Source organism: Pezoporus flaviventris, unplaced genomic scaffold (genome assembly GCF_033815535.1).
Source record: "Pezoporus flaviventris isolate CSIRO_AGI_PZ_B2104156 unplaced genomic scaffold, CSIRO_AGI_Pfla_v1 ptg000036l, whole genome shotgun sequence".
In the NCBI taxonomy this organism is placed as follows: Eukaryota; Metazoa; Chordata; class Aves; order Psittaciformes; family Psittacidae; genus Pezoporus; species Pezoporus flaviventris.
Window position 1 is genome coordinate 35013710 of NW_026892584.1, and position 24510 is coordinate 35038219.

At 41.0% G+C, this 24510-nt stretch overlaps 1 protein-coding gene across 2 annotated transcripts; it reads right to left on the bottom strand.

Moving 5' to 3' along the window:
* Positions 1 to 2242: 2242 nt before the first annotated feature.
* On the bottom strand, positions 2243 to 17833 carry DDX24 (DEAD-box helicase 24). 2 transcript variants are annotated; one of them, XM_061463889.1, is made up of 8 exons: positions 17066 to 17833; positions 12964 to 13335; positions 11133 to 11286; positions 10206 to 10721; positions 8065 to 8140; positions 7314 to 7502; positions 5245 to 5374; positions 2243 to 3435 (listed from the first exon to the last, which is right to left on the bottom strand). In XM_061463889.1, exons 1-8 carry the CDS (start codon positions 17796 to 17798, stop codon positions 3200 to 3202), a joined length of 2406 nt encoding a protein of 801 aa, XP_061319873.1. In that variant the 5' UTR covers positions 17799 to 17833; the 3' UTR covers positions 2243 to 3199. The 2 variants fall into 2 exon arrangements, with proteins under 2 accessions (XP_061319873.1, XP_061319872.1); XM_061463888.1 differs by having other exon boundaries at positions 2243 to 3431; positions 5241 to 5374.
* Positions 17834 to 24510: the final 6677 nt, after the last annotated feature.

A 24510-nucleotide genomic window follows, 5' to 3' on the forward strand; every position in this document is an offset into this window, starting at 1 on the left:
TCCTCCTGGTGTCAGGCTGCACCAAGTGTCCTTTCCCGATCTTCTCTCCCCCTTAGGAACCTGGATACGTGAGTGACTGCAGCAAGTGTGCCACACACACTCCTTTCCAGTAAGGTGCAAATTACCTCCCTTATGCCACATGGCCAGCCATGTGCCTGGGCTGCTGGCATATGGCAAGGTAGCACTCCAGATCCTGCTTTGCTAACTTGCTGGATTATTAACATACAGGGGAGAAGGGAAAGAAAAGGCATGGGGAAATTTGGGAAACTTTGCTTCTAATGTGTGAGATTCTGTCCAAACTATCTCCTCAGCAGATGTCTTACACTAGGGACTCTTCCTTTTCTTCACAGGAGTATGACAGACCAGGAGCTCTGCAGCAAGGATGTCAACTGGCCTCTCCTACTCACAAAATGAAAAATGAAGGCTCAGAAGCTATCAGGGTTTCGGTTTTCTACTACATAGTACTGGTTGCTCTGTATCAGCTTGTGCCTACCAATACTCTGCAGAACTCACACTTTTAATAATCTACTTGGAAGTTGCTGTGACAGCCTAAATAGACTTAATTAGTCCTTTAATTAATGGGTATTTTAGCAGACATAAGATGCCACAAAACACAAGATTGTGTGTTTGAGGCCTTAGTGTAACTGCTGTGCCAACAAAAACATAACAGAAACAACCTAATACTACGTATTTCATTAAATACTAAAATAAACGGCCTAAACGTATTTGATATAAAAATCTCCATGTCTAATGTGCACCAGTGATGCACATGCAAATGATCAGAACTGGAGAAAACATTCTCCTTGGCCTTCCTCCCTTCCTGCAGTAACCTGGTTCCCATTGGAGGAGGGCAGCTAAGTGGTAATATTTTCCAGTTATTGTTTAAAAACTTATTTAAATGAGGTAAAGCAAGTATAAGTTTTTTCTCTAGGTAGAGGACTCAAGGTATGCTGGTAAGGACAAGGCAAAGCAGGAGGCCACAAGAGAGCTTTCACAGCGCTAGACAAGTATTTTTTTTAAGACACAGAGATATTTATAGAGTCCAAGCTCTCCTTGAGCTCCTGTGGGGGTGCAGCATCAGCAGATTAAGCATTGAGAACTCAGGCTGAGTACATCAGAGGCTGTGGGAGAAAACCAGCAGCAAAGCATGCCCCACAGACGAGCATGAAGGTGGTGAGGAGGGCAGAAGTGTCGAGATCCATCCTGGGGGGACTAAGCAAGACAGCGGGCTAGGAGTGTGAGAACTAGGTTGGTAAATATAGGTTAACAGAAGCAGCTGAAAAACTTGACAGGAATGATGGAGAGGAAATAACAACCCCCTCACTGTCACCCAATTCAGTTCTCATAATTATATGGAATTATAAATTGCCAAAACTGTCCTGCCTTATGCAAATTTCAAACAAGGGAGGAGATGCACAGCTCTAGTGTCAGGATTCAGCCTTGATTTTGCTGATGAATTATAAGCAGAAATACATCACAAGATGCAGAAAAGGCCCACCTGGTCTTCAATCCCTTCAGGGATGCAAAGTCAATGCAAGTTTCCTTTCCATAATGTAAGAATGTGATTAAAAAGGCACAGAAAAGGAAGGCAGGCATGCTTGCCTTTGCTCAGTTATTTTTTCCTTTTCAGATTTCCTTACAAGGAACATCCTTTAAATTCTTTTTCAGATGTCACATTAACTTCAAAGATGTGTCATCTTTTCACATGGGTGAGGAAGCAGAACCCTACCATCTCTTCCCCAGCAAAACTTCCCCCTTTTACTCTGAAGGGCACTGGACAAACAGTGCAATGCAAGCAAAGTTTCATACATAAATGATAAGCTCTGTATGCTTATGTCACAGCTCTTCAGTAAGGCAAGAAAGCAAAAGAAAAGCCCTCCAGAGATAGGAGGTCGGAGGGGGCTTAATTACTTACATAGATTAAAGAGTAAAGGCTTTGCCTTTCTCACATAACCAGCAAGTGGTTGGAGGGGGCACGCAATGCCACAGATTGCTCTTTCACTAGCTGAGTAAACTGGTGCCTCCCATCCTGGCAACAACACTGGTTCTATACTGTGTGACATGCAAAATCTCAGCCCGATCTAGAGCTCACAGCTGAAGGTTCCCTGTGCTCCCATCAGCGCAGATCCCAGTGCTATTTCTTACCTTTTGGGTGCTTTTCCCCTCCCCTTGCATGCTAAGCGCAAACAGCATCTGCTACGAGGAATTTAGAAATCTCAAGGGACTGTAAACAGACACAGTCTTTGGGATTTACAGCAGATATATTTTGACAAAAATTAAAAATATACTTTTCTGACATATTTTTAAAAATATGTTTTAAAAATTATTTGCTCAGGTCAGGTAAAATGATTTACAAGCATAATTCTTAGTAATCACTCTTCAGAAGTGACATTTCACATCTGTCCCACTCAAGCAAAGGTTCTAATGTGTTTCAAAATACAGACTTAACTCCAGATATTAATTAATAAAATACTGAGTAGCAACATTTATTCCTCAAAAATCTACACATCTTCCAAGGTCAGTCCTGGCCCATTGTCACCTTGACTTTTTTTGCACATTCTAAAACATATTAACACAGGACTAATGGAATTAGATCCAGCGGAGAACAGAACAGAGAGATATTATCAGAGGAGAAAGAAAATTGGAAGAGATTTCCATAACCACAATTATAGACTTGCTGGTAACACTGCCTATATTTGCTGCCAATCTCACTGAATTGGCTGCAGTAAAAGCCAAACCTCCCACTAATAACAGCTCAGACTGCACTTGGACTGTACACAGCCTATCTTCCCCTGTCCTTTAAGGACATTAAAATTCAGATCAAGTTCTGTTTAAACCAAGTTTAAAATTTAAATCAAGTATGCCCACCGGGAACTTTACCCAGTAGCTTTTACCCATCTCACAAAAGGGAGTAATAAACAGTTATTTCAAACCAAATTAACTACTATTAATACACAAAGTAAGAAAAAAAATCAGTCAAAAAAAAAACAACCCAAGATTCAAGACAAGATTCAACTGTAACCACCTGCATGTTAACAGAGCCCTTTAAGTCAACGTTTTGCTTTGTGCCTGCACAACCAAGACACAGGCAACATCCTCTGATACTACGTGTCTTTTAGCTGAGTTCCTCCATAAGCATTGACAGCCTTGATAAGGATTGTCCTTGCTTCCATCACACTAAGTGATCTCACTCAGTTACTTAATTTAATTTTATTGATTTCTTCTTCTTGGCTTGTTGTTTGGACACGGTACCCAGAGCAGATTCTGAAATGCTCACTGATGTCTGAGGCAGAAGTAGTTTTCCAGACTGTGTTGGGTACTTGGTTTTCATAAGAACTTTAAACAGTGGCTGGGACAATATATGTTTTAATTGTTTTTTCATCCCCTTCAATATCTTTTGCTTCTGGCTTTCTTCTTCCTCACTAGTTTTTCTTCCTTTGGGCAGAAAATAAAGACACAGAATGTTACAACAAGAGAAGAACTTGCATTGGCCTCTTTCACCAGGCTTTTGTAATGCTATAGTGAGATGCTAATCTCATCTTCCTCTAACAAGGTCACAACTCCCATACAGTCTGCCAGTCATTTGTGACACTTTCAGATCACCAAGGCTGTCCACAAGATAACAAGATCAAGAAGAATCCTGACTACTGAGCAATTATAGCCCACGTACTATTCTACTAAATCATTCAGTGGACTCTCAACCCTGAATGGAATCAGGAACAAAAGGAAAGGGGGTCCAGAATACAAGGTGTTAATCCAGAGCTTCTACCTCAGGCAGAAGCTTCTTCTGTGTATTTTGTTAGTTTATGAGCCTTATTTCAGCATCTGTAAAACAGGAAGCCCTTTCCTCCTTATACATGAACACCAACGAGGTGTTCAGATTTAATAACACAGGAGAAAGAAGGGCACAGAAGAGATTTGAGAGTTAATAGGGTCAGAGACTTGAACTGGAGAAAATAAACGAAATCAAGGTTGCTGTGATGTAAATTGAAAGAACATTACTAAATCCTTTGTAACAGTGTAAGAGGCATTTACTTTATGGGAGGAATGACTGATTTTAATTGGTCTCCAACAAACAGCAGAAGAATTAGAGAATGAATACATTTTAAAGCACGAATATGGCAAGATTTTGTGTGGCAATTACAAAGTGCTTCACTTGAGAGCTACAACATACTTGGACTGGATGTGCTGTTTTGAAACTCATTCCAAAGCACAGCACACTCAGATTATGTGAAAACAAGACAGCAGAGTGCTAATTATCTGAGAGTGCTCCTGAACAATTTGGACTGAGACAATCAGTGTTTGCTTGCAAAGTGGTTGAGAACAAGCCAGTCCAGCCATGAATAAATAAAAAAATTAATCTGATCATGCTTCAAAATTAAGACATCTGCATATTTAGCAGCTAACACATTAGAAACAGCTTAAGCTGAAATGGCCCAGGCAGCACCCCTATTCAGCATGCTTTCAAAGAATTGGTAAGAAATCATACCTTCAGCTCCTAAAATCTGAATACAATGTGGCATTTTACAGTGCATCTAAGCATTGCAAAACTTCATGGCACTGAACTAATAGGCACCTCTAGCTACACAGGGCTATTCTGTGCAGCCCTATCTGAGAGAATGCACAGCAGGCATTCTCTCAGGCACAGACTTCAGAACATTTCATTTTTAAAATGTATGAAATTATTTACTTTTATAACACCACTAAAAACCTCAGCAATTTGAATCTAAGTATTGGCTGTTTAGCCCACACAGCTCAACCTAAATAAGGCTCACACAATTTTGGCGTTAGCTAGCACTTCTGGGTGTTCCCACACAGAGCTGTCAGGCTCCCGTCCTGCTGCCTAACTACAGGGGGCTGACAGAGATAAACTGAAGTAGAGAAACAGCTTTTTCTTTGACACAGAGGGAACAAAACTCAAGCAGATAGTTCTGGGCTCTTAGATTACTCTAAAATGTTTGCCAGAAGCTAAACGGTTCTTGTCCTATAACATGTCGACTTGTTTGCAGCTTGCCAGAACTCTCACACCTCACTCACTCAGCTCCAGCACTATCTACTGTACAGCCAACCTGGAAATACCAGCATCACTATGTTCTAAGTCATGACAGTCCTTTCCTTCCCCTTCTGCCCTGCAGGTTTTAAGAATTATTCTGCCATGGTGCAGCTGCTTCTGAACACCAGTTCTATCAGAGCACCTGAGCCCCATAGGTTTATATCCATGAACAAGCAAAAATTTCCACTTGCCCATAAGCATGTCATCATCAAGATCAATCTCAAGAGCCTCTGCAGCTTGCTGGAGCCAAGAGTTGTGTTGTTTTGCCCGACTGTTGAAAAATTCTACGTTCTCAATCTGCCGTGCCAAATTCACCCGCTCCTGCAAAAAAAGTGCATTTTAGACACTGTGATCACGTTTAAATGTGGGGCACTTCAGCAGAATCAGTGCTTGAGAGCATGCATTACAATGCAACCAAGATGCAGAGAGACACTTCTGTTCCCTACTGATATCCCAAGCCGATGCCTCAAATAACAGACCATTTGCTGAAGCATTCTCCTCCTTCACTTCCATGATAGAATCTGACTTCTAAAATATCTCAACTACTAAACAAGCCAAAAAGTTAACTACTCCTTCTTTAAATGAAACATTACAAAAACTTCAGAGAAGTAAAGGACAAACCATGATTCAGACATTTCCAAGGTACATGGTGCACCTTATTGTAAAGTTACTAGTCTCAGGAGTAAAGGGCAGCCACTACCTTCATCCCACTCTGAAGAAGTAATCTCCTGCCACCCATACGGAGTAAGGTACTCCTGTTTTCAGAAATGCACCTGGATCTTGTTTAGGCACAGGACAAAATGTCCTGTCCTTCTTCCCAGCTGCACACTGATAGAGCAAAGATGTCCAGCAAACCTAACATGACCTGCAGCCTTCCAGCTGGGCCAAGCTGTCTTAGATCTAATTCGTTATGGGAAGAAAATCTGCACTGACAATAATAATCAACCCATCAGCAAGTTCTGTGGCTTGGAACATGCCTGTGGATACACAAAACAAACCCCTGTGCTGGACACCCTGACCACCCGTACTGAACAGTCTGGTGCTACACAGTTAACTGCATCAGCTAGAACTGCCACATAATTAAGATGTAGAGAGACAGGAAATTAAATGTGCAGTGAGCTAATAAAATAAACCAGTCACATCTTCTTAGACCATTACAAGAAATTTTAATCAGTTTTTCCATCTCTGTAAAACTTGAGTTCTCTTTCAGTCTTTCTTCTACCATGGTTCACCAATTCTATTCCTCTCAAGTGTGAAATCCCTTCAGACTTTTCCTGAACTTGAAGGGAGGCAAGCAGAACCAGGAAATGAGCATGCCAAAGGGACAGACATAAAGACCCAGCAGCACTAGTTGTCCCAACTACTACGGCTTTGTGACTAAGCCTAGGGCAAAGTGTAAATGAGACCTGACCCATATGAAGGGCCTAGAAGGCTGAAATCCTGTACTTACAATTACAGGCATCTTTTCTGGGGAGAGGAGCACTACTACACGTAGGAGAGATTGTGAGATGGTGTGGAAACAGTATCTATTTACTCATTAATTGACAGAGCATGATAGGAGCCGAGAACTACTCATCAAGAAACACAGAAGGGACCTCTGAAGAAACACTCTAAAAACAACAGATTTCTTTCAGTAACCAGAAACTTTTGGTGGGTGGAGGGGGCAGATGGAGGAGGAGATGGAAGAAAAAAAATAATTATCAAATTCTCTTTACCAGAGGAGAAACATGAGACTGTGGAAGCATTTATTTGATTTCTTCCTCTTTCAGAAAGCTGCATCTCCTGGAAGATTCGTACTAAATACCGTTTTGATGGGCTTCAGTAGCCTCACAATACAGGAACTTCTAAAACCAGCAGACAACTCACAACATCAACTGAGAAGAGGCAGATGAAGACCACTGAAGATCCCTGGACCTGCTACTGTTCTCTAGTCTAACACCTAACAGAGCCATCTTAGCACCTGAGCCACAAATCATACTTGCTTCCCTGTTCTCTTTTTGGGAACCTAGTCAGGAGAAGCTCTGCGTATCAACATGCAAGAAAACTGTAAGGGATATTTATGTGTGAACACCCTTCTTCGGCCAGTTACTGAAATCATAAATACTGTTTAAAATAAGATGTGATTAACTTCATTTTCAAATCTGGGCCCTGAAGAGTAACTTTCATCTGAAATCTGGAAAAAATGTGATGGGCAATGTAAACGTATATTATAAGTAAGCAAGCAACTACTCAGGCTGCAAAGAGATTGCTGTTTCTTTACCTTGATAGAAGTCATGCACTTGGTTTCAACTGGGAAAAATGGCAGTTCTTCACTTTTCTCCAATGTCTTATAAATTTTCCTAAAATTGATTAAGTCATCAGGGCCAATCAGTAGTAGGCTGAGGCCTTCATTGGCAGCTCGGGCTGTTCTACCGCTTCGGTGTACGTACAGCTCAGAAGTACGAGGGACCTGCAAATATTCAGAAAATACTATGAAGCTCACCATGGAAAACTAGCAGCAACCTAGTGTACTCTGGCCAAAAGGTTGCCACAGGACATTGTTTTTTATATACACATGGCACATTGCAAGTAACGCAGCTGAAGGTAATATAAAAGACGATGTCTGGAGACACTTCCTGTTCCCTAGTCCACTATTCTTCCTTGTATAATCTTTTGTGAGTCTCTACTAACTTCTGACCGTCTGTCATTTAATTTGAAAAATATTGTATGTCTTCAGAGTTATTTGACACCTCTGTATATCAAAGTTAATCAAAAAGCCCATCAAAAAGCGCATCATCAAAAAGAATCATCTGTTATGTCATTCGTCATATATAATCACATATTATGTATAGTCAGCCACTGCAACAATGAGATCCTTAAGTAAAAAGCTCTAAGTACAGTTGAATTAATGATGATTAAATCTCTATACTTGGGACTATACACAGGACCAAGAATCACAGATTTAGTGTCCGGGATCAACAAAATTTAATTACAAAACCAAAACAATAAAAGCAAAAAAAATAATATTTAACCTGGTAGTGGATGACATACTGCACATTGGGAACATCAAGGCCACGAGCTGCAACATCTGTTGTGAGGAGGACACAGCTGAGAAAGTAATAACATTTAATGAACATAAAATTGAACAGTAAACCATCTGCCTAGGAACATAAAATACAGCAGCCCAGAATTCTGCCACAGCAATTTAAGGAACAGATTTGTACTATATCATCTGCTGGAAATACACTGTTTGTTTGGCCTTACAGAAAATAGCACCCAGTATTATATCAGAAGCAGTCTTGAAACAGCAATTCTTAAAGTAAAACAAAAAAATGCAAATGCTACCTTCAGGAGGTCTGTCCCGTTTACAATAAAGAAATTCACTACCTTGCTGGATCCTGTTTTCCCATGCTTTTATTCTCTCCCAATTCACAGGAACACTAGTGCATGTCACTATTCAATGACCTAACTCAACCATTTGGATATGTTCCCTTTCATTACATTTTTCAGTGCTTGGCTCAGGCTGGGTTTAAAAATACCTTTAGCTTGATATGACATTACTATTAACAACACAGCTGATCTTTTTGGCAGTACAGTTTCACCAGTTGAGAATCACATTACTAACTTTGTAATTAAGAGCTTTTGGGGAACTTCTACCAAGTTGCATTTGCGTAAGTTCTCTCAGAAAATTAAAAGCTAGAATGACAAGGGGGGGGATTCTGTTCTGACAATTAGTATTTCTCCCTACCCTAGAAATGAAGACCTAAAAAACTTAATGACCTTTTATATAAACAGTCTGCTACAGAGAAGGATGTCTCCTTAGAGTATGGAACAATTTGATTTTAAAAATCTCCCATCAACTGAAATGAGCTACTTGTAGGTGACAGGAATTTCTTGAGATTTTATGGCATACAACTGTATACTCTATTGCTACAAGATTCAAAGGAGAATTAAACTAGAAAAATCTATGGCTTGCAACCTGCAAGATGCCATGATAGAAGGCCTCACAAATTTCTTCTTGCCTTGAAAATGTGCAGTCCCTGAAAATGCCCTATCTGGCCTAGACCAATGCTACTGATACTACATTTTGCCAAGGAATACTGCAGATCTGTCATAGCAATTCAATCTCTGTTCTCCCTGCCTCAGTCTATTTAAAAAGTACAAATTCCCACACTCAGACACCATGCAGCACTTCACAGCAGGACTAAACTGAGGTGTCTGGATTATGGAAGTACTGAGACCATCAACCTCCTCCCAAAGGCCATTCCAAAGCCAGCAGGAAACAGTAACTTCAAATGGCAAGACAGGCCTGCACGGGCAAACTTGACTGCCTACTGTTGCTGAAAGACATAACTGCCCCTTTTCTTGCATTGCTGCAGAATACCTTGACACTCAGGAAGCTAATTCATCTAATTAAACCTGCAAAATCCCAACTCAGCCAAAAGTGGTTAGCTTTCTGATGGCTTAGTGGGATTAAATGACTTACAGAAGTATTCAAATGAGCTGCAGAGCTAGGGCACGGGGGCAGAGACAAGTGCAGGATAGTTATAAGAACATATGGCTGCAAATGGGGCAAGTGACAGCTCCTTCAGCAGCAATGAGCTGCCAGACCACAGGATAATTCAGGCTCCAAGAGACCTAAAGAGGTCTCTAGCCCGATTTCCTACTCAAAGCAGAATGAGCAATAAGTTTGGAAGAGTTTGCTCACAGCTTTATCCAAGCGAACCTTGAAAACCTCCAAGAACAAGTAGCCTGTCCCAGTGCCTGACTGTTCTCATGGAGGAAAAGCTTTTTCTTAGACCCAGAATCTGTTATTTTAACTTATACCCCTTATCTCTCACCCTCTTACTGTGCATCACTGTGAAGAGCCTGGCTGCATCTTCTGGATAACCTGAAGATACCTGAAGGCTGCCATTAGGTTTTTCCCAGGTGATATACAAATCCTAAGCCTCTCACCCTTACAAAGCCAGTGCTTCTTGACCATCCCTGGTGGCCTTCCACTGAACTTGCTCTAGTTCATCACCTCAACCATCCTGTGAAACCTCGTCCTGAATTGTTAATAACCTCGCTTCCTCAGTTACCTTCCCCAAGCCGCTCCTACTCTAACAGCTGTTTTCTTTCCCTGCTACCCTTTACATGATTTCCTCTGCTAGGAAGTAGAAAATCAATTCACCTCTCTCGCTCAGCAAACCTTTCCAGGTTTTTCAGCCTTTGCTTTTGGTGCATGTTGGCGTGCAAAGGAAGAGGATCACAATTTAAGATTGTGAGGAGAGAACTGAGGCGTTTCACACAGTCTATACTGTTTGCAAAGACCATGGTTCTTCCTGGATACTGGAGAAGAAAATAATACAGATAATAGTCCTTCTCATTTGTATTACAGTGAATTCTGGTTTCTGTCAGTGTTTCAACAGTAGCCTCTTTTCTTGTTAAGTCTATTACTTTGGGTTTGCCCTTTATTCCTGTTTTTTCCATTAACAATTCTAGTTTGGTCTTCTTGTCCATCTTTTTAGCATTCTTCTTCTGTAAAACTCTTGTGGGAGTCAGATGGACTAAAGTCAAAGTGGCAGAAAAAACAAAAGTTTGTCGTTGAGGGTTATACTGTGAATCATTTAAGATTTCCAGCAACTGAGACAGCTCTGAGAAGTGACCTTTCTCAACCATTCTGTCTGCTTCATCAATCACAAGGCACCTGTCAAACAGAAAACATACAGTAAAAATTCACTCGTACATATAAATACAAACCTGGTATGCTTAAAATGAACATTTCCTGATGAATACATGAGGGAAGTTCTAAAACCCATCTAAAACCCAAAGAAACACCAGGTACACGAGGGTAGCTACAGTAGCCTTACACTTTTTTAAAAAAACAGGTTTTTAAAGGAAAAAGGGTGGTTTTGCTACTGGTTTAACTGACATTTAATTGACATTTCTCATCAATTGACCCTCCACCCATATAACCACTGTGCATTTCAATAAAACACTCTGGCAAAGAAATATGTGATCTTATGTATTCTAAATTATTTAATCAGTTAGTAAACACAATCGGCATGCAGTGATGCCCAGTTCAGCATCCAGCAGTTAGTCTAAAAGGCACTGTTACCTGAGCTGCCGAAGATTTGAAAGATGTGGATGTCTCTCTTTAACTAACTCCCACAGGCGGCCTGGGGTTGCAATTACAATTTCTGGCTTTCGATTCAGCACACGTTCTTGCTTCTGTGCAGCCATGCCTCCAACTATAATTGCAGTCTTAATGCCTAGAACACGTAAATAACAGTTTTGATCTCAATAATTTATAAGTGAATGTCTTTACATACATCCATCCACCAAAAAGAATTATTTTAAGAAGTCTGCAACGCAACTTTCAGCAAGCATTTTGGCCAGGAAACTTCAAGGGTTTTATGTAACACTGAATGCACAGCAATGCCCTTAATTTTACAGAAAAATCCTCATTATAATTGGATGCCAAAAACAAAGTAGTTTTTCTTTTACTGTACCTATCTTCCAACAGCAGGAAGAATCACATATGCCCTCCACAGCTGTTAGCTTTGCTAACCCATATTTCAGAATCTCATGTTTTGTCAATGATATCTGCATGAACAGGTATGTTCCTGTTAGGAATAACCAGCAGGCTCCTCCAAAAATAAGACCAAGAAATGCTTGTCTTGCTAGTAACTGCTTATTTGCTATGGAATAATCCTAACAAGAATGCTTCTGCCCAATTAATGATTTTCTGGACTGCACGGCAGCACAGACCCTAAGTTAGCTTTAACTAATTTGCTCAGGTACTAAAGGGAGTTTACCTTTGGAAGCAGAGAGTCCACACATGGCTTATTTCACCCTATTTCTTCGAAGACTACACTGGCCCATAACAAACTCAATGCTAGTGTGCAAGATTCCTCCAGTACCCGAGCTACCACTGCTCTCTCTTCCTATTTCTTGTGGAATCCCATTCTTCCAGGTGGGGATTCTTTCCAAAGTGAATTTGAGACAATAAAGAAAGCCCTGCTTTCTATTTATCTTCTGCTGCAGCAACTATACATCACTTGGTGAGCAGATTTTTATGCACAAATAGAACTACTCTTATCAGAACTGTACTGACATAAATTGAGGAGTTAAAATTAGCCTTGCAATTAGCTGTAGATTGATGAGCACAGCAGGATGTACAGACACCAAAGGAAGATGTGCTTAAAAGCAGTTCACTGCACTACATATCCTCACCAACAATTACTGCTATTGGAGAAGTAAGTAGGGAGTTGTTTCCCAATTATCCCTATCTTGAACAGTTTCACATCCTTGCTCAGTCACTTAACAGATGTGCTGACCTCTGGTTTGGAAGAGAAAGGAACAGGATGGAATGTCTTTCATTGGCCTTGTTACCCAGCAAAATGCTGTGGCCTGACTGCTGCAGGAGGTAAGTCAGACAATCCAGCAATACCTTCCTATACATCCTTAAAATTTATGGCCACAATTTCTTTTTCTGATACACAGATAGGTAAATGAAAATGATATATATAGAGATATATCTGTATGTATTAGCTACATAGATCGAAACATCTGTCAAAAAGAAAATTATGATCTGTATTTCTTATATATATACAAATTATTTTTCATATACAATCTACATTATCCAAAACCAGGACAAAGCTGTGGCTGAGTACTGATTCTGTGTTGCTACATCACCAGTTAATAGCTATTTGAAAAAAAGAAACAATTTAAAGCAAAATATCCCATATTAACTGTTTACTTCCACATGCAACCCATTGAAGACTCTTAATGCATTTCTCAAATATCAGGGACTACAAACCCTAGCCTTGCAAAAGCCATCCCAATCTTATAATGTGGAAGAAACTGTGGCACACATTCTGGCTCAACACAAATGCTAAAATCCTAACCCAGCATAATCTGGGACATGACCCATGGGGTCTACATACCTGTAAACTTTGCAACTGCGTCAATGTGGTGTTTTACTTGTACAGCTAATTCTCTTGTGGGCGTAAGGACCAGTCCTAAAAGTGGCCTCTTCTTACGGTAGTCAACAATATGAGTCTCATCACCCGAATCAAATTCAAAATTTTCCAGCACCTTCATACAACCTGTTGTGAAAGATGCATCATCTCCACAATCTTCAGCCTGCTGATGGGTTAGTTTTTCTGCTTCATTCTCATTTTCCCAACTTGTTTCATCATGATGCTGATGGGAGTCTTTAAAAACACTGTCATTTCTGGTTGTTAAGCTGTTTGATTTTTGCCACTGCAGCACAGAATGAATCATTGGAATTGCAAATGCAAGCGTTTTGCCGCTTCCTAAAAAAAACAAACAAAAATAATAACACAGACCAACGAGTCATTTATTTGAAAAGATGAGAAAAGCAACAATCGCACACTGTTCTTATACAGTTGTAACAGACACACACTATTGATTTTCAGAAGACCAAAAACTTGGAGCAATAGCATCTTTCCTCCTGTTCCTTTTATAAGTCTTGAGGTCACCAATAGCAAATTTCCTGGGGAACAGGTATTTTTCCAATTACTAGCAGGTCAGGCAGATTCATTTGCTCTCAAAGTGTTTTTTAAAAACTGCAGTTGCAGGCAAGGTATTTTTATGCCCGTAAGGAGAACATCATGCCCTAATTGACAGTTCCAATCCATGTTCTCCAAATAAGGGAATAGCAAATGAGGCCAAGGACAAACCATACTTCAAGGATTCACTTCCATCTTCAATTTACAGCACTGTGTTTACTACCTTCTAAGAAACTGTATCTGGAAATACTACACCATCTAATTTCCTGATCTCTCACCAGCTCACATTTTTGCTATCAAAACACATAAATCTGATCCAAAACAGATTATGCACTTTGGAGACAAGAGAGTTGTCAAATACAAAAATGCTCCCTGACTTTAATTTCAGGGGTCTACTGTACCAAACTGTGAGTCACATTCCTGCCACATATTCCCTTCTGAACTGGCACTAATAAAGATATTAAGAGAAGCCTGGTAGCACAACCACCCCAGTTAAAGTTCTCATCAATACCAGCTCATCAGCCACAAAAGAAAGAGCCAGAGCACAAGACACTATTATACCACTCCTGTAATAGGTGTAATAGGCAGGCCAGCGCTGGGAAGCAGTCCTCTGGAAAGCTCAGTTCCTTAAGCATTGTTTGTCCATATCACAAACCCATAATGGTTTACCAAATTTAGTAACACAGGATTTTGCCTGTTTAGGAAAGAACCTTAATATTAGTTAATACATAGCTAAGCCCAGTACCATTATTCAGACTAACACTGCTGTGAAGTCTCTTCATATCCCCTTCCCCATCTTTCTCCAAACCTGGGAGGTCCCTTACCATTTCTGCCCTTGAAGCAGAAAATGCTTATATATGTACTTGCAGAGCACTGATATGGTAAGATTCTGCATTACCAAAATATCTGTTTTTAAGGTGAAGAACACTGCTGATCTTGAATTAAATGTAATGCAATTTGGCTGGTGCAAATATCAGTACTGCACCCAGCTAGATTAGGGCTGTGATATTCAGAACTATTCTGCAGGCACTAGATTCACCCACAAATTAATCAAATAATTCCCTCACAGCGCATATTATCTTCACAACACACAGCTCACATACCATAGTCAGGCTTGCAAAACCAGGAGAAAAGTACATCTTAGCAACGCCCAGACACTACAGCTCAAGTTAATTCATGTTTTCAATGGTTTTAAATGGTAAGATTTTTACACAGATAAAGTTGGGTTGCTTAACCAAAAACTTCACAAGTTCTACCTGGTAATGAACAGAACTGGGCAGATCCACTGCAGAAACAGTGAGCCTTGATATTCCCCGCATCAGTTCTCCACAGGAATCTACTGCCGTATACTGTGTGATACTGCCATATCAAAATCTTATCGTTCTTCACGTTACTACCAAAAAGGGGACATGAGTGTTTTTTTGACCTGTCATGTTTCTCCCTCAGGCCCAATGCTATGGGAAGTGCTAGAATGTAGGGGGAGGAGGAAGGAGAAAGCCTGTCCCAGTTGCATCACTTCCTTACAGACAACTGTCCCAATCTTCTCCCAGATTTCTACAGGAACACAGATGACCCATTGGGATCTCTGGAGAGAACCTGGCTTTCTCTCATGAAAGAAGAAAATAAATGAGCAAACCACAGTCCTACTGCCTCAGTGTGATGCAAAACTAGACAATAACAACACAACCTGCCACCACCCATTCTGCAGCTAGAGAGGGATTTCCTTTCCAGCAGTGCCCAAATGGCACTTTTTTGCACCACAAAAACACCATTTAAATTTTCAGTTCCATTTTCAAAAACTCTCCCTGCAGGCCTTTCTAATCCTATTACAGTTAACAGCACTAGCCTAGCTTCTAATTAAAATAAAAATGCAAATCACTACATATCTGATTAGTTACTATACCTTCATGCTCCTGAGTAGTAAATGGCTTTACAAGACAAGCAGTGAGATAAGGCAACTAGAACAGATGAAAAGGACACAAAGGATGCCTTTAAACCAAGGAGCTTCTAATTATGCTTTCACAGCTACAGGTTGGGCAAAGAAGAGATACAGAGCAGCCTTGCAGAGAAAGACTTGGGGGTGCTGGCCGATGAGAAAATGAACATGAGGCAGCAGTGTGCGCTCACAGCCCCGAAAGCCAATTGTATCCTGGGCTGCATCAAAAGGAGCGTGACCAGCAGGTCGAAGGAGGTGATCCTGCTCCTGCACTCTGCCCCTCTTTTGAGACCTCACTTGGAGTATTGTGTGCAGTTCTGGTGTCCTCAACATAAAAAGGACACGGAACTGCTGGAACAAGTCCAGAGGAGGGCCACGAGGATGATCAGGGGACTAGAGCACCTCCCGTATGAAGACAGGCTGAGAAAGCTGGGGCTGTTCAGCCTGGAGAAGGCTGCATGGAGACCTCATAGGAGCCTTCCAGTATCTGAAGTGGGGCTACAGAGATGCTGGGGATGGACTATTCATTGAGGACTGTAGTGACAGGACAAGGAGTAACAGGTTAAAACTTAAACAGGGGGAGTTTAGATTGGATATAAGGAAGAAATTCTTTCCTGTAAGGGTGGTGAGACATTGGAATGGGTTGCCCAGGGAGGCTGTGAATGCTCCATTTCTGGCTGTGTTCAAGGCCAGGCTGGACAAAGCCTTAGTGGCATGGTTTAGTGTGAGGTGTCCGTGCCCATGGCAGGGGCATTGGAACTAGATGATCTTTAGGTCCTTTCCAACCCTAACTATTCTATGCTTCCTATTTTTAGGGGGTTTGAGAAAAAAAAAATGTTCCACTGCTAAAGATGACAAAACTTCAAACGTACGAGCAGCAATGTAATGCTCTGAGACTTCATAGCAGTAAGTATAAAAGGAGCTATAACAAATTTCACAAAGGCTAGCAATATTCAAAGACAAAGTAGGAGCTTATCAGAAGATAGACACAAGACAGCACCTCTCTGTTAGAGTTGTATACATTACAGGTATCAATGTAATACTTCAAGCACAAGCAGTGAGAAGGGCTGGTGACCACATACAGGGCAAGCCCAGAGGTAGAGCCTCTTTTGCTACAATAAAGGCTTAGACCATATTCACACCTAGTACTGTGCTCCAAGTTAGTACTGAGTCCTCTTAAGAGGAACCTACTCCTCTGCTTTGCCTTGGCACAGGTACATCTACAGAAGTTAGGCTGCTGGAAAAATGACCCCATCTGTTTTGTTAGTTCCCAAATGAGAAACAATTTGAGAAACAACACAAAAAGACTTCTGTCAAAAGCAAAAAAATCTCATTGAGACTTCAAAGCTTTGTGCACTGTACTTTGGAAAGACAGAAACTCCTGTATTTGTAAGTTACAAAGCTGTAATACTATACAATGAATCATCACTAGTATGTTGGATACACAGAAGACACAAACTCTTCTTCTACATATAAATGCTGCTTCTGTTACATACGCAAACCTGTAACCATGAGCTGTGTTTAAAGAGGGGAGATGGCAAGTTCCCAGCACATACAACTAGTTCGACAGATCTGTACCTGTTTCCGCAGCACCAAGAACATCCATATTATCCCGGATGGCAGATGGCAAGGCTAAGGCCTGAATAGGAGTTGGAGCACTAAACCCCAGGTCGCTCAAGGCCCGCAACACTGGTTCAGGCACAAAGAGGTCTTTCCATGCAGACACATCTGCTTTGTGATCAGTTGAGGCAGATAAAACTTCTGTTGTCCAGTTTTTAACTTTTTTAGAAGTAGGTACCGACAGAAGAGCTTCCTGAGCTTGAGAAGCCTTATTTTTAGCTACCTTCTTTTTTTTCTTTTTCTTTGGAGCACCTTTTGCTCTTGACATACTGTTTGCCAGATGTCCATGGTCCTCATCATCTACCAATTTGACTGTTTCATTATGCTTTGCCTCTTTATCAACTGGCACATCAAATTCTGCTGCACTAGTATGATCGCTTTCATCTGTTTTGCTTCTCAAATCTTTGGCTTTCTTCTTCTTTTTGGGAGGGATGACAGGTTCTTCTTCTTCCTCCTCATTACCTTCTTCTGAAACACTCTCAGCCTTTCTCTTCTCTTTTACTTTTCCCACTTTGGAAGAACTTACTTGCCTGTAGTCTGTAAGTTCCTCCAAACATACTATATTTCTAAACTCCTCTTCAGCAAATAGATTTGGGTCGATTTGCACAGTTTTCCATTTTCCTATTACTTCAATGCCTTTTTGTTTCAACTTAAAAGAAGATCTGAATCTCCCTCCTTTCCTGGCCTTCATTTTTACCTGGGAAAAAAAAACAAAAACCCAGACCTGGGGGTAAAAAGCAAGCAGGGAATCAGATCAAAAGAATGAGAACTACTCTGATGATACACAAATAAATAAGAATGCAGGACATAGTTTAACTTCCCCTTCCCGTTTTGTTTTTTTAGTTTGTTTTTTTTTGTGAGCTATCATTGCTATGAATGGCCTGACGAGTAAATACAGCAGGGCAGGCCGAAAGCTTCGCTTCTGGAACAGCTCTAGAGGTAACACCCACCACAGTGGCCGAATAAATCCCCGCAGGCCGCGGAGCGCTCCCGCTCCAGCTCCTGTCTACCCCGGGCGTCACCGAGCCGAGCCCGGCCCGGCCCGGCCCGGCCTCCACCGCCGCACAGGGCTGAACTCCAGGCATCTGCGGGAGGCCCGCGGGGCCCCACGGGCCTGCAGGCCAGGAACGAGAGGCTCCCCCGCCACCCCCAGGGCTTACCGCGCTCTGCAGCCCCAGACGGAGAGAGGGGGAGAAGGAGGGAGCGGTCCCGGGGGACTCTGACCGCCACCGGCAACTGCCACTAACGCCGCCACCCGTCGCATGCGCTCCTGGGCGCCGCCATTGCCATGTGACGTCACTCTGCACAGCCACGAGCTCATTCCGGGGTGGACGGGCAGGAAAGGGTGGCGTGTGCATGCGCTCTGGGGGCAGGCGGGGCTCTGCCCTCTTGAGAAAGGCGGGCGGTGTCGTTCGTTGCCTGCAGGCTTTGCTGGAGTTGGTCGGGGTGTTCTTTGTGTGCGGGTTGCGTGGGCTGGGAGTCGGCCTGCAGAGCGGAGGGCTCAAGGGCAAGCGCCTATGGTAGCGGTGGGCTTCCGCGCCGCCGTCGCGGTCGGAGAGGAGGGGGGGGGGGGGGAGAGGAGAGGCAGGGTTCCTGGGGGACGCGGGGCTCTCTGGCAGCCAGGTGCATCGGCTGGTCCTGTCCTTTACCCCGGAGGTTGGCCGGGGGCGGCGAGGGTGCTCAGGTGCGCCGTGTGGGCGACAGTGTCTGATGTCTGTCTCAGAGGTGGGGGTTGTTCTCAGCGAGGCCTTAGTTTAGGTGCCCTAACGCTTTCCCTAAGAGTGCTCAGACTCCCTCAACATTTGGCAGTATGATTGACCTTAACGAGACGAGCTTTCTAATATGTAAGCTACTAACGTGGAAGAACGAGGATATACCCTGTTTCTTCCAGGTTTTGGGTTATGGTAGAGTAGCACCTGCTTGCTAACATTACTATTGTATAACTTGTTACTGAAGCCTATGTTCTGAGCAAAGCAAACAGCAGGCTAGCCGTGGCTTGCAATCCCTTAGGCTGACAATGCAGATTGTGACAGCCACTTCACCAGCATGAAGACAGCTGTTTTCCTAGTCTGGCACTGCCCTTACCTTTCACAAGAACCTTAGTAGCTATGGTGTTGTTCGTGTAAATACTACTACTAAAGGGTAGAGTTGACATACTGCTGCAGCCCTGCAAAGAAGAAATAGGAAAATTTGTTGCTGCAAGTGAAGAATTTATTTCAGAATGTAATCAACATCTCTATAGAGTATTATTGTGTGCATAATACATTTCATTCCGGAAAGAGTACATAAAGGGCCTCTTAAATTTCAACTCTGAAATTAGCAGTAAGGTTGAATGTCATCAGCATTGCTCATTCAATAAAAAAACTTGTTATTCATGCTTGCTTATGTTTTAATGTGTTCTTTATTATTCCCTATTCAGAAGACTCTTGTGGGTAAAGTAATAAAATTTAGAGAGAAGTTGCAAACAGCTATAGAAACAAGCATACCACTGAGGTCACAGCATGATTTTTTTTTTTTTTTTTTCCCTCCTGTGTGGTCAAGTGCCCTTGGCAGCTTGATCCGCCTGTAGGAAAAAGCATCATAAATTATATACTGTGATAATGGAAGATTTTTATTTCTGCTGAAAAACTGGCAAATGCTCTGAGTGGTTGCTTTTCTATGAGAAATGGGGAAGAGGGGGAAAAAAAACCACAGGTGTTTTTTAGGTGGTAGAGGCCAGGTCAGTAGATTAAGGTGCAATTACAGCCACTTACTTCTCTGTGGTGTCTGCAAGTGTTTCTTGGTTCTGTGAGGACAGGGAAATGGAGGGTTGTTTTCTTTCCTGTGTTTTGGGGGGGAGGGGGTTGGGTTTTGGCTGGGGTTGTGTGTGTTTTTGGTTTGTTTTTTGTTTGTTCTTTTGGGAGTGTTTTGTTTTGGGTGGGGTTTTTTTAGGTTTTAAGGTCAAGGGCGGAAATAAACATTAGATTTCTCCAAGGACAGTTTCAGCTCCAGGTACTTATTAATGATCTGTCAATGCACAATATGAGGAGTTGCTTCCAACTGGTATCCTTGTGTGAAGAAGCCTAAAGAGCATTTGATGCTCTGCCCTCATATTCTGTAAGAAGTTAGTTGAAATCAGCGAGAGTCCAGAGTGACTGGTACTTGATGCCTCCTGTGCTTTGCAGGCTGTAGAATTTGCTCTTCCGTCCTTTCTGGCATGCCAATGAGGCCAGTCATTCTGGTCCTGAGGTAGGAAGGTAAAATCTTGGTTCTTCCAGGCTTGAGGCCTTTGCTGTCATATTCAAAAGTTCTGTAATACTGCTCCAGGGCTGACAAGATCTTAAGACATAGCACCATAAAAATAATAACTCTGGGAGATGGTTTGTTAACTGGACAAGAGTTTTAGGTTGGTTTCTTCTGTCTGCCTTCTGTAGCGTTCTGGAACATTTTTTCCTATGTTTCTTCAATTTACTAGTTCTCTATTGTTAAACCTCATTTGAAAACATACCCCTTTGTCTGTGCTGCTTTTTCTTTTTTTCATTCTTTTTCTCTCTTTGTTCTTTTTTTCTAACTTCACAGATTCATTGCTTACCTCTGAAGCATTTTGGTATACAGTGTGCTTTGTCAAAGACATAGTGCTGCTGCTTCAGCTAATGTGTTCACAGAGCTGGGAGAACAAGATAATCTCCAGGCATGAGATTGAAGAGTACTGGCTCATTTAATTCTAGTTACAATAGCAAAGGCTTTTTCAAGTGCAGATGTATCAAGGTGAAGATTTTTTTTTCTGTATGATTGCAGAATAGCAAAGACTCCTTCACTTGATACAAGAGAAACATTTAGAATGGTTGCAAATGCAGTCAGATGCAACAGATACTTAAGCGTGTATTTTGAAGGGAAGAATGGTAAAGGAAGTTACAAAGTAACAAAAAATGAAATAAAAGGCTGTAGTGGTTAACCAAAAGTGGTTAACCAAAAGGAGACACAAACTCAAGCGATGTCTGCTGATAGAGTAACTGGTATTCTGGCAGAAAGATAAGGTTTATCTAAGCTATCTGATCATTCTCAAAATGTTTTCATATTGGAAATAATTAATAACAAGGAATAGGAGAGAACTTGGAGGTGAAAGTAGTTGACTAAAGAGGAAGGGAAATGCATGTTTCATTTGAGGGAACACATTGGTGTGTATATCGATAGATTAATTTATCAGGTATATGGAGTTTACTCTAGGAGTTTCTCAAAGTCTTGAGGACTAATCTTATTCATTAATAACTGTAACACAATGTTAACTTAGTTAACTGATGACACAGTTACTAATACAGAGGGGAACTGTAATATCCGACAGATAACAAGTCCCTCAAGGACCAGAATAATTCAGTTAATTTACTTATAAAAAGTGCAGCACCATTCAGCTAAGACTAATACCAAGAATTTATGCTATTAAGATGGGAGTATTAGTTTTAGATCACTCTGTATGACAGTATTTATTGATCACAAGATAACTGTGAGCTGCCAATGTAGTATATTTTGTAAACTAATTCCTGTACAGATATTCATTCTTCACAAGAGACATTATCTTCCTGAAATGTTTATTTTCAATGCTATATTCTGACCTTAGTTCCAGAGAGTTGAAGTCAAACTGCAGCAGATACCAAGGGGACTGTGAGAGTGATGAGGAGAATGAACAGCCTGTTTTAGAAGTGAAGACTAAATGCTAAACTTAGCTTGTTTAACTCAGGATTATAGCAGATAATGACTGCAGTCTTTAAATAACAGGAAAGGAAGAATAATTTAAAGGACAACACTGTCACAAGAAGAAACTCAGTAAACTGGCCAACAGTAATTTTAGGTAGGAAATCTGAAGTTACTGTGGCAACCAGTGAGTAAAGAGTACTTGAAGGCAAAAAGTTGTTAGTTTTAACATAAAGTTTGACATGTGTATGACAGGTAGTGTTCATGGTTGTCGTAGCAAGGAACTGGAGTCATCGGCTTGCTCTATGTTATGAATATAGCAATGTCAGGTATTAGCTCTGAGACAGACTGCTGTGGTTTAACCAAGTCCGTACTGGTATACTCTCTTCCCCTCCCAAGTTAGGGTTCTTGCATCCTTACTGCCTTGCATGGAGATGTTTTAGGGGCACTAATGCCTGGCCTGAGTCAGGGAGCTGTGTGGGAGTGTGCAGGCTGGTCTCAGGGACCTTGGGGACTGACGCTTTCATTGCATGAATAATGGAGCTCCAGTCTCTGTACCATCTGTTGCTTAATGCTATTGTTTAATCTGACACTGGTTCCAAAGATGTTTTCTCTTCCCTGCTTATTGTTAAGGGTTAAGAAAATTCACAGTAGAATGTGGCACAGACCTCCCTGTTGAAATACGGATAGCCCTGAGATTTTTGTTGTTATTCCTATTCCTAAAATGTAAACAAATTCTGCTTTATGCAGATATTTGGAAATTAGAAAAAGTAAACCTGGAAAAAAAAATGTTATTTTACAATAGAAAATAATTCATTTAAACTTCATAAAGTAGTTAGCTATTAGATCCTACTCTTAGGTCAAAAATCCTACAAATAGCTGGAAGATACGAGGAAAAATGGCACTTTCTGTTTGCTCTGTTGTTATTCTGTATTTGTGCATGTGCTATAACTACTTTGGGACAAAGGGTAGCACATTAATCACCGTAGATGGAGAACATTATTAGTTCATACAGAAGGACACAGAACACAGTGATTGCAAACTTACAAATTTTATATATTACATGAAAACAAATTTAAGGATTTGTTTTTCTGTGTTCTTGTGAATAATCTTTTTGGGTTTTTAGATTGTATTGGAGGGTACTAAGTTACATGAGAGAATATGAGAGATGAGAGAGTATGGGAGACCAGGCTACATATGATGAAGGCACAGTGAGTACACTCCAGGGTTTTTTTCCTTTATAACCCTTTTAATTATATAGCTATTAGAGCAAGATGACCAAAGTGGCAAAAGAACAATCAGACATTTTCTGCAAATGGCAAAGTAGAATGAAGCAACAGTTTCTTAGCAACAAATAACTAATACTTTTTTCTTGCTGAGGTTGTGTATGCTATGTTCCAAGCATTGTTCTGAAGTAGACCCTGATTTTTGTGTGTTTTGTTTAGATTAATATTTACAGGTTTGTCTCAATGTGGAGTTTTTCTGCAGAACCACTGTTTGTGCAAACTTTTATACCTGTGAGTATGAATGGAAATGAAATAAAAAATCTTGTTTTGTAAGGCATTAGATGGAACATTAAAGCTGTGGGGTTTTTTAAGGGTTTAATGGGCAGGGTCTGCTCATTTGGATGGTGAGCGACAGTTGATACAGCTCTGGCCATCTCTCAGTGGTGGTGAACAGACTGAATTGAACTTCTGCACAGTTTAGTTGCTAAGTCCTGAGCAGAAACTGTGATTACAGAGTTCACGATCTACACAGTGTACATTATGAAAGGCTATTTATTTTTTGTGGAGTATTAAATTGATAGAAAAAAAGGAAATGAAGAATGAATTGTGTAATTTAATTTTGACCTTTATGGAAATTCTTCAGGAGTCCAAGTAATAATAATTTAAGAAAACCATAAAAACTCCCAACCAAACAAAAAAAAAACACAATAAAACATGAAAAAGGTATTGCTTAGAAGTTGAACCAAAATGTATTGGGGTTGTTTTGTTTGTTTGTTTTACCCTTCCAACATAATAAACAAATATTCTCCTGGATTTTTCGTCCGTTTTTTTTTTGGTTTGGCCATTGAATAAGAAATTCTGGCTTTTAATCTGGAGTGCACACATTTTGCCTGAAAGCATTTTTTGGCGTGTCCTTCTAAACCCTCCAAACCAGTCCCTTTATATTTAAGCTGATTCAGGCATTCTAAGACATTCTGACACTTCTTACAATTTCAACTTCTCTGTGAGCAATTTGATTTACAGCTTAATTCTTTGAGAACATGTAATAGGTAAAGTAAGAATCACAGCCTTTTCAGAGAAGGCAGACACCTAACTGCTGAGTAGCAAAGGAGAGCTGTGCATCTCTGCCACATGACAAATCCCTTCACCCAAGAGTCCTTGGTCAAGTTAGCCCAGTCAGTGTATCTGGAGAATCCTTCAGGTACACTTCAGGTACCTGAAGAATCCTTCAGGTCCTTTTGCCCTTTTTTGGTTTTGATCTTCATCTATATTGCATTTAGAGTTTATTGCTTTAGAAGGCATGAATAGCACTATTTCTTCCACTAGGTATAAGTGCCATTTTCTCAGGTGGTCTGCAGTTGTCTCCATCAAGGGAGGATTATTTAAAATCAGCTCTGTTTTTGGCTTCACAAGACTTCACAAGCTCCCGTGTTAAAATGGAGGTTCCAATTCATTCTGTTTTTCACAAAGCAGTGTGAAATATTTCTACAGTCTATTACAATTAAGATA

What these genes read in the sequence shown, in the direction of transcription:
- DDX24 (XM_061463889.1), bottom strand. Translation starts at nt 17,798, where the DNA reads ATGAAGGCCAGGAAAGGAGGGAGATTCAGATCTTCTTTTAAGTTGAAA. An exon ending in AGTGCATGACTTCTATCAAG is followed by an intron (nt 5,375 to 7,313) that starts GTAAAGAAACAG and finishes CTTTTTTTGCAG; the next exon opens with GAGCGGGTGAATTTGGCACG. An exon ending in TGATGATGACATGCTTATGG is followed by an intron (nt 3,436 to 5,244) that starts GCAAGTGGAAAT and finishes TTCTGCCCAAAG; the next exon opens with GAAGAAAAACTAGTGAGGAA.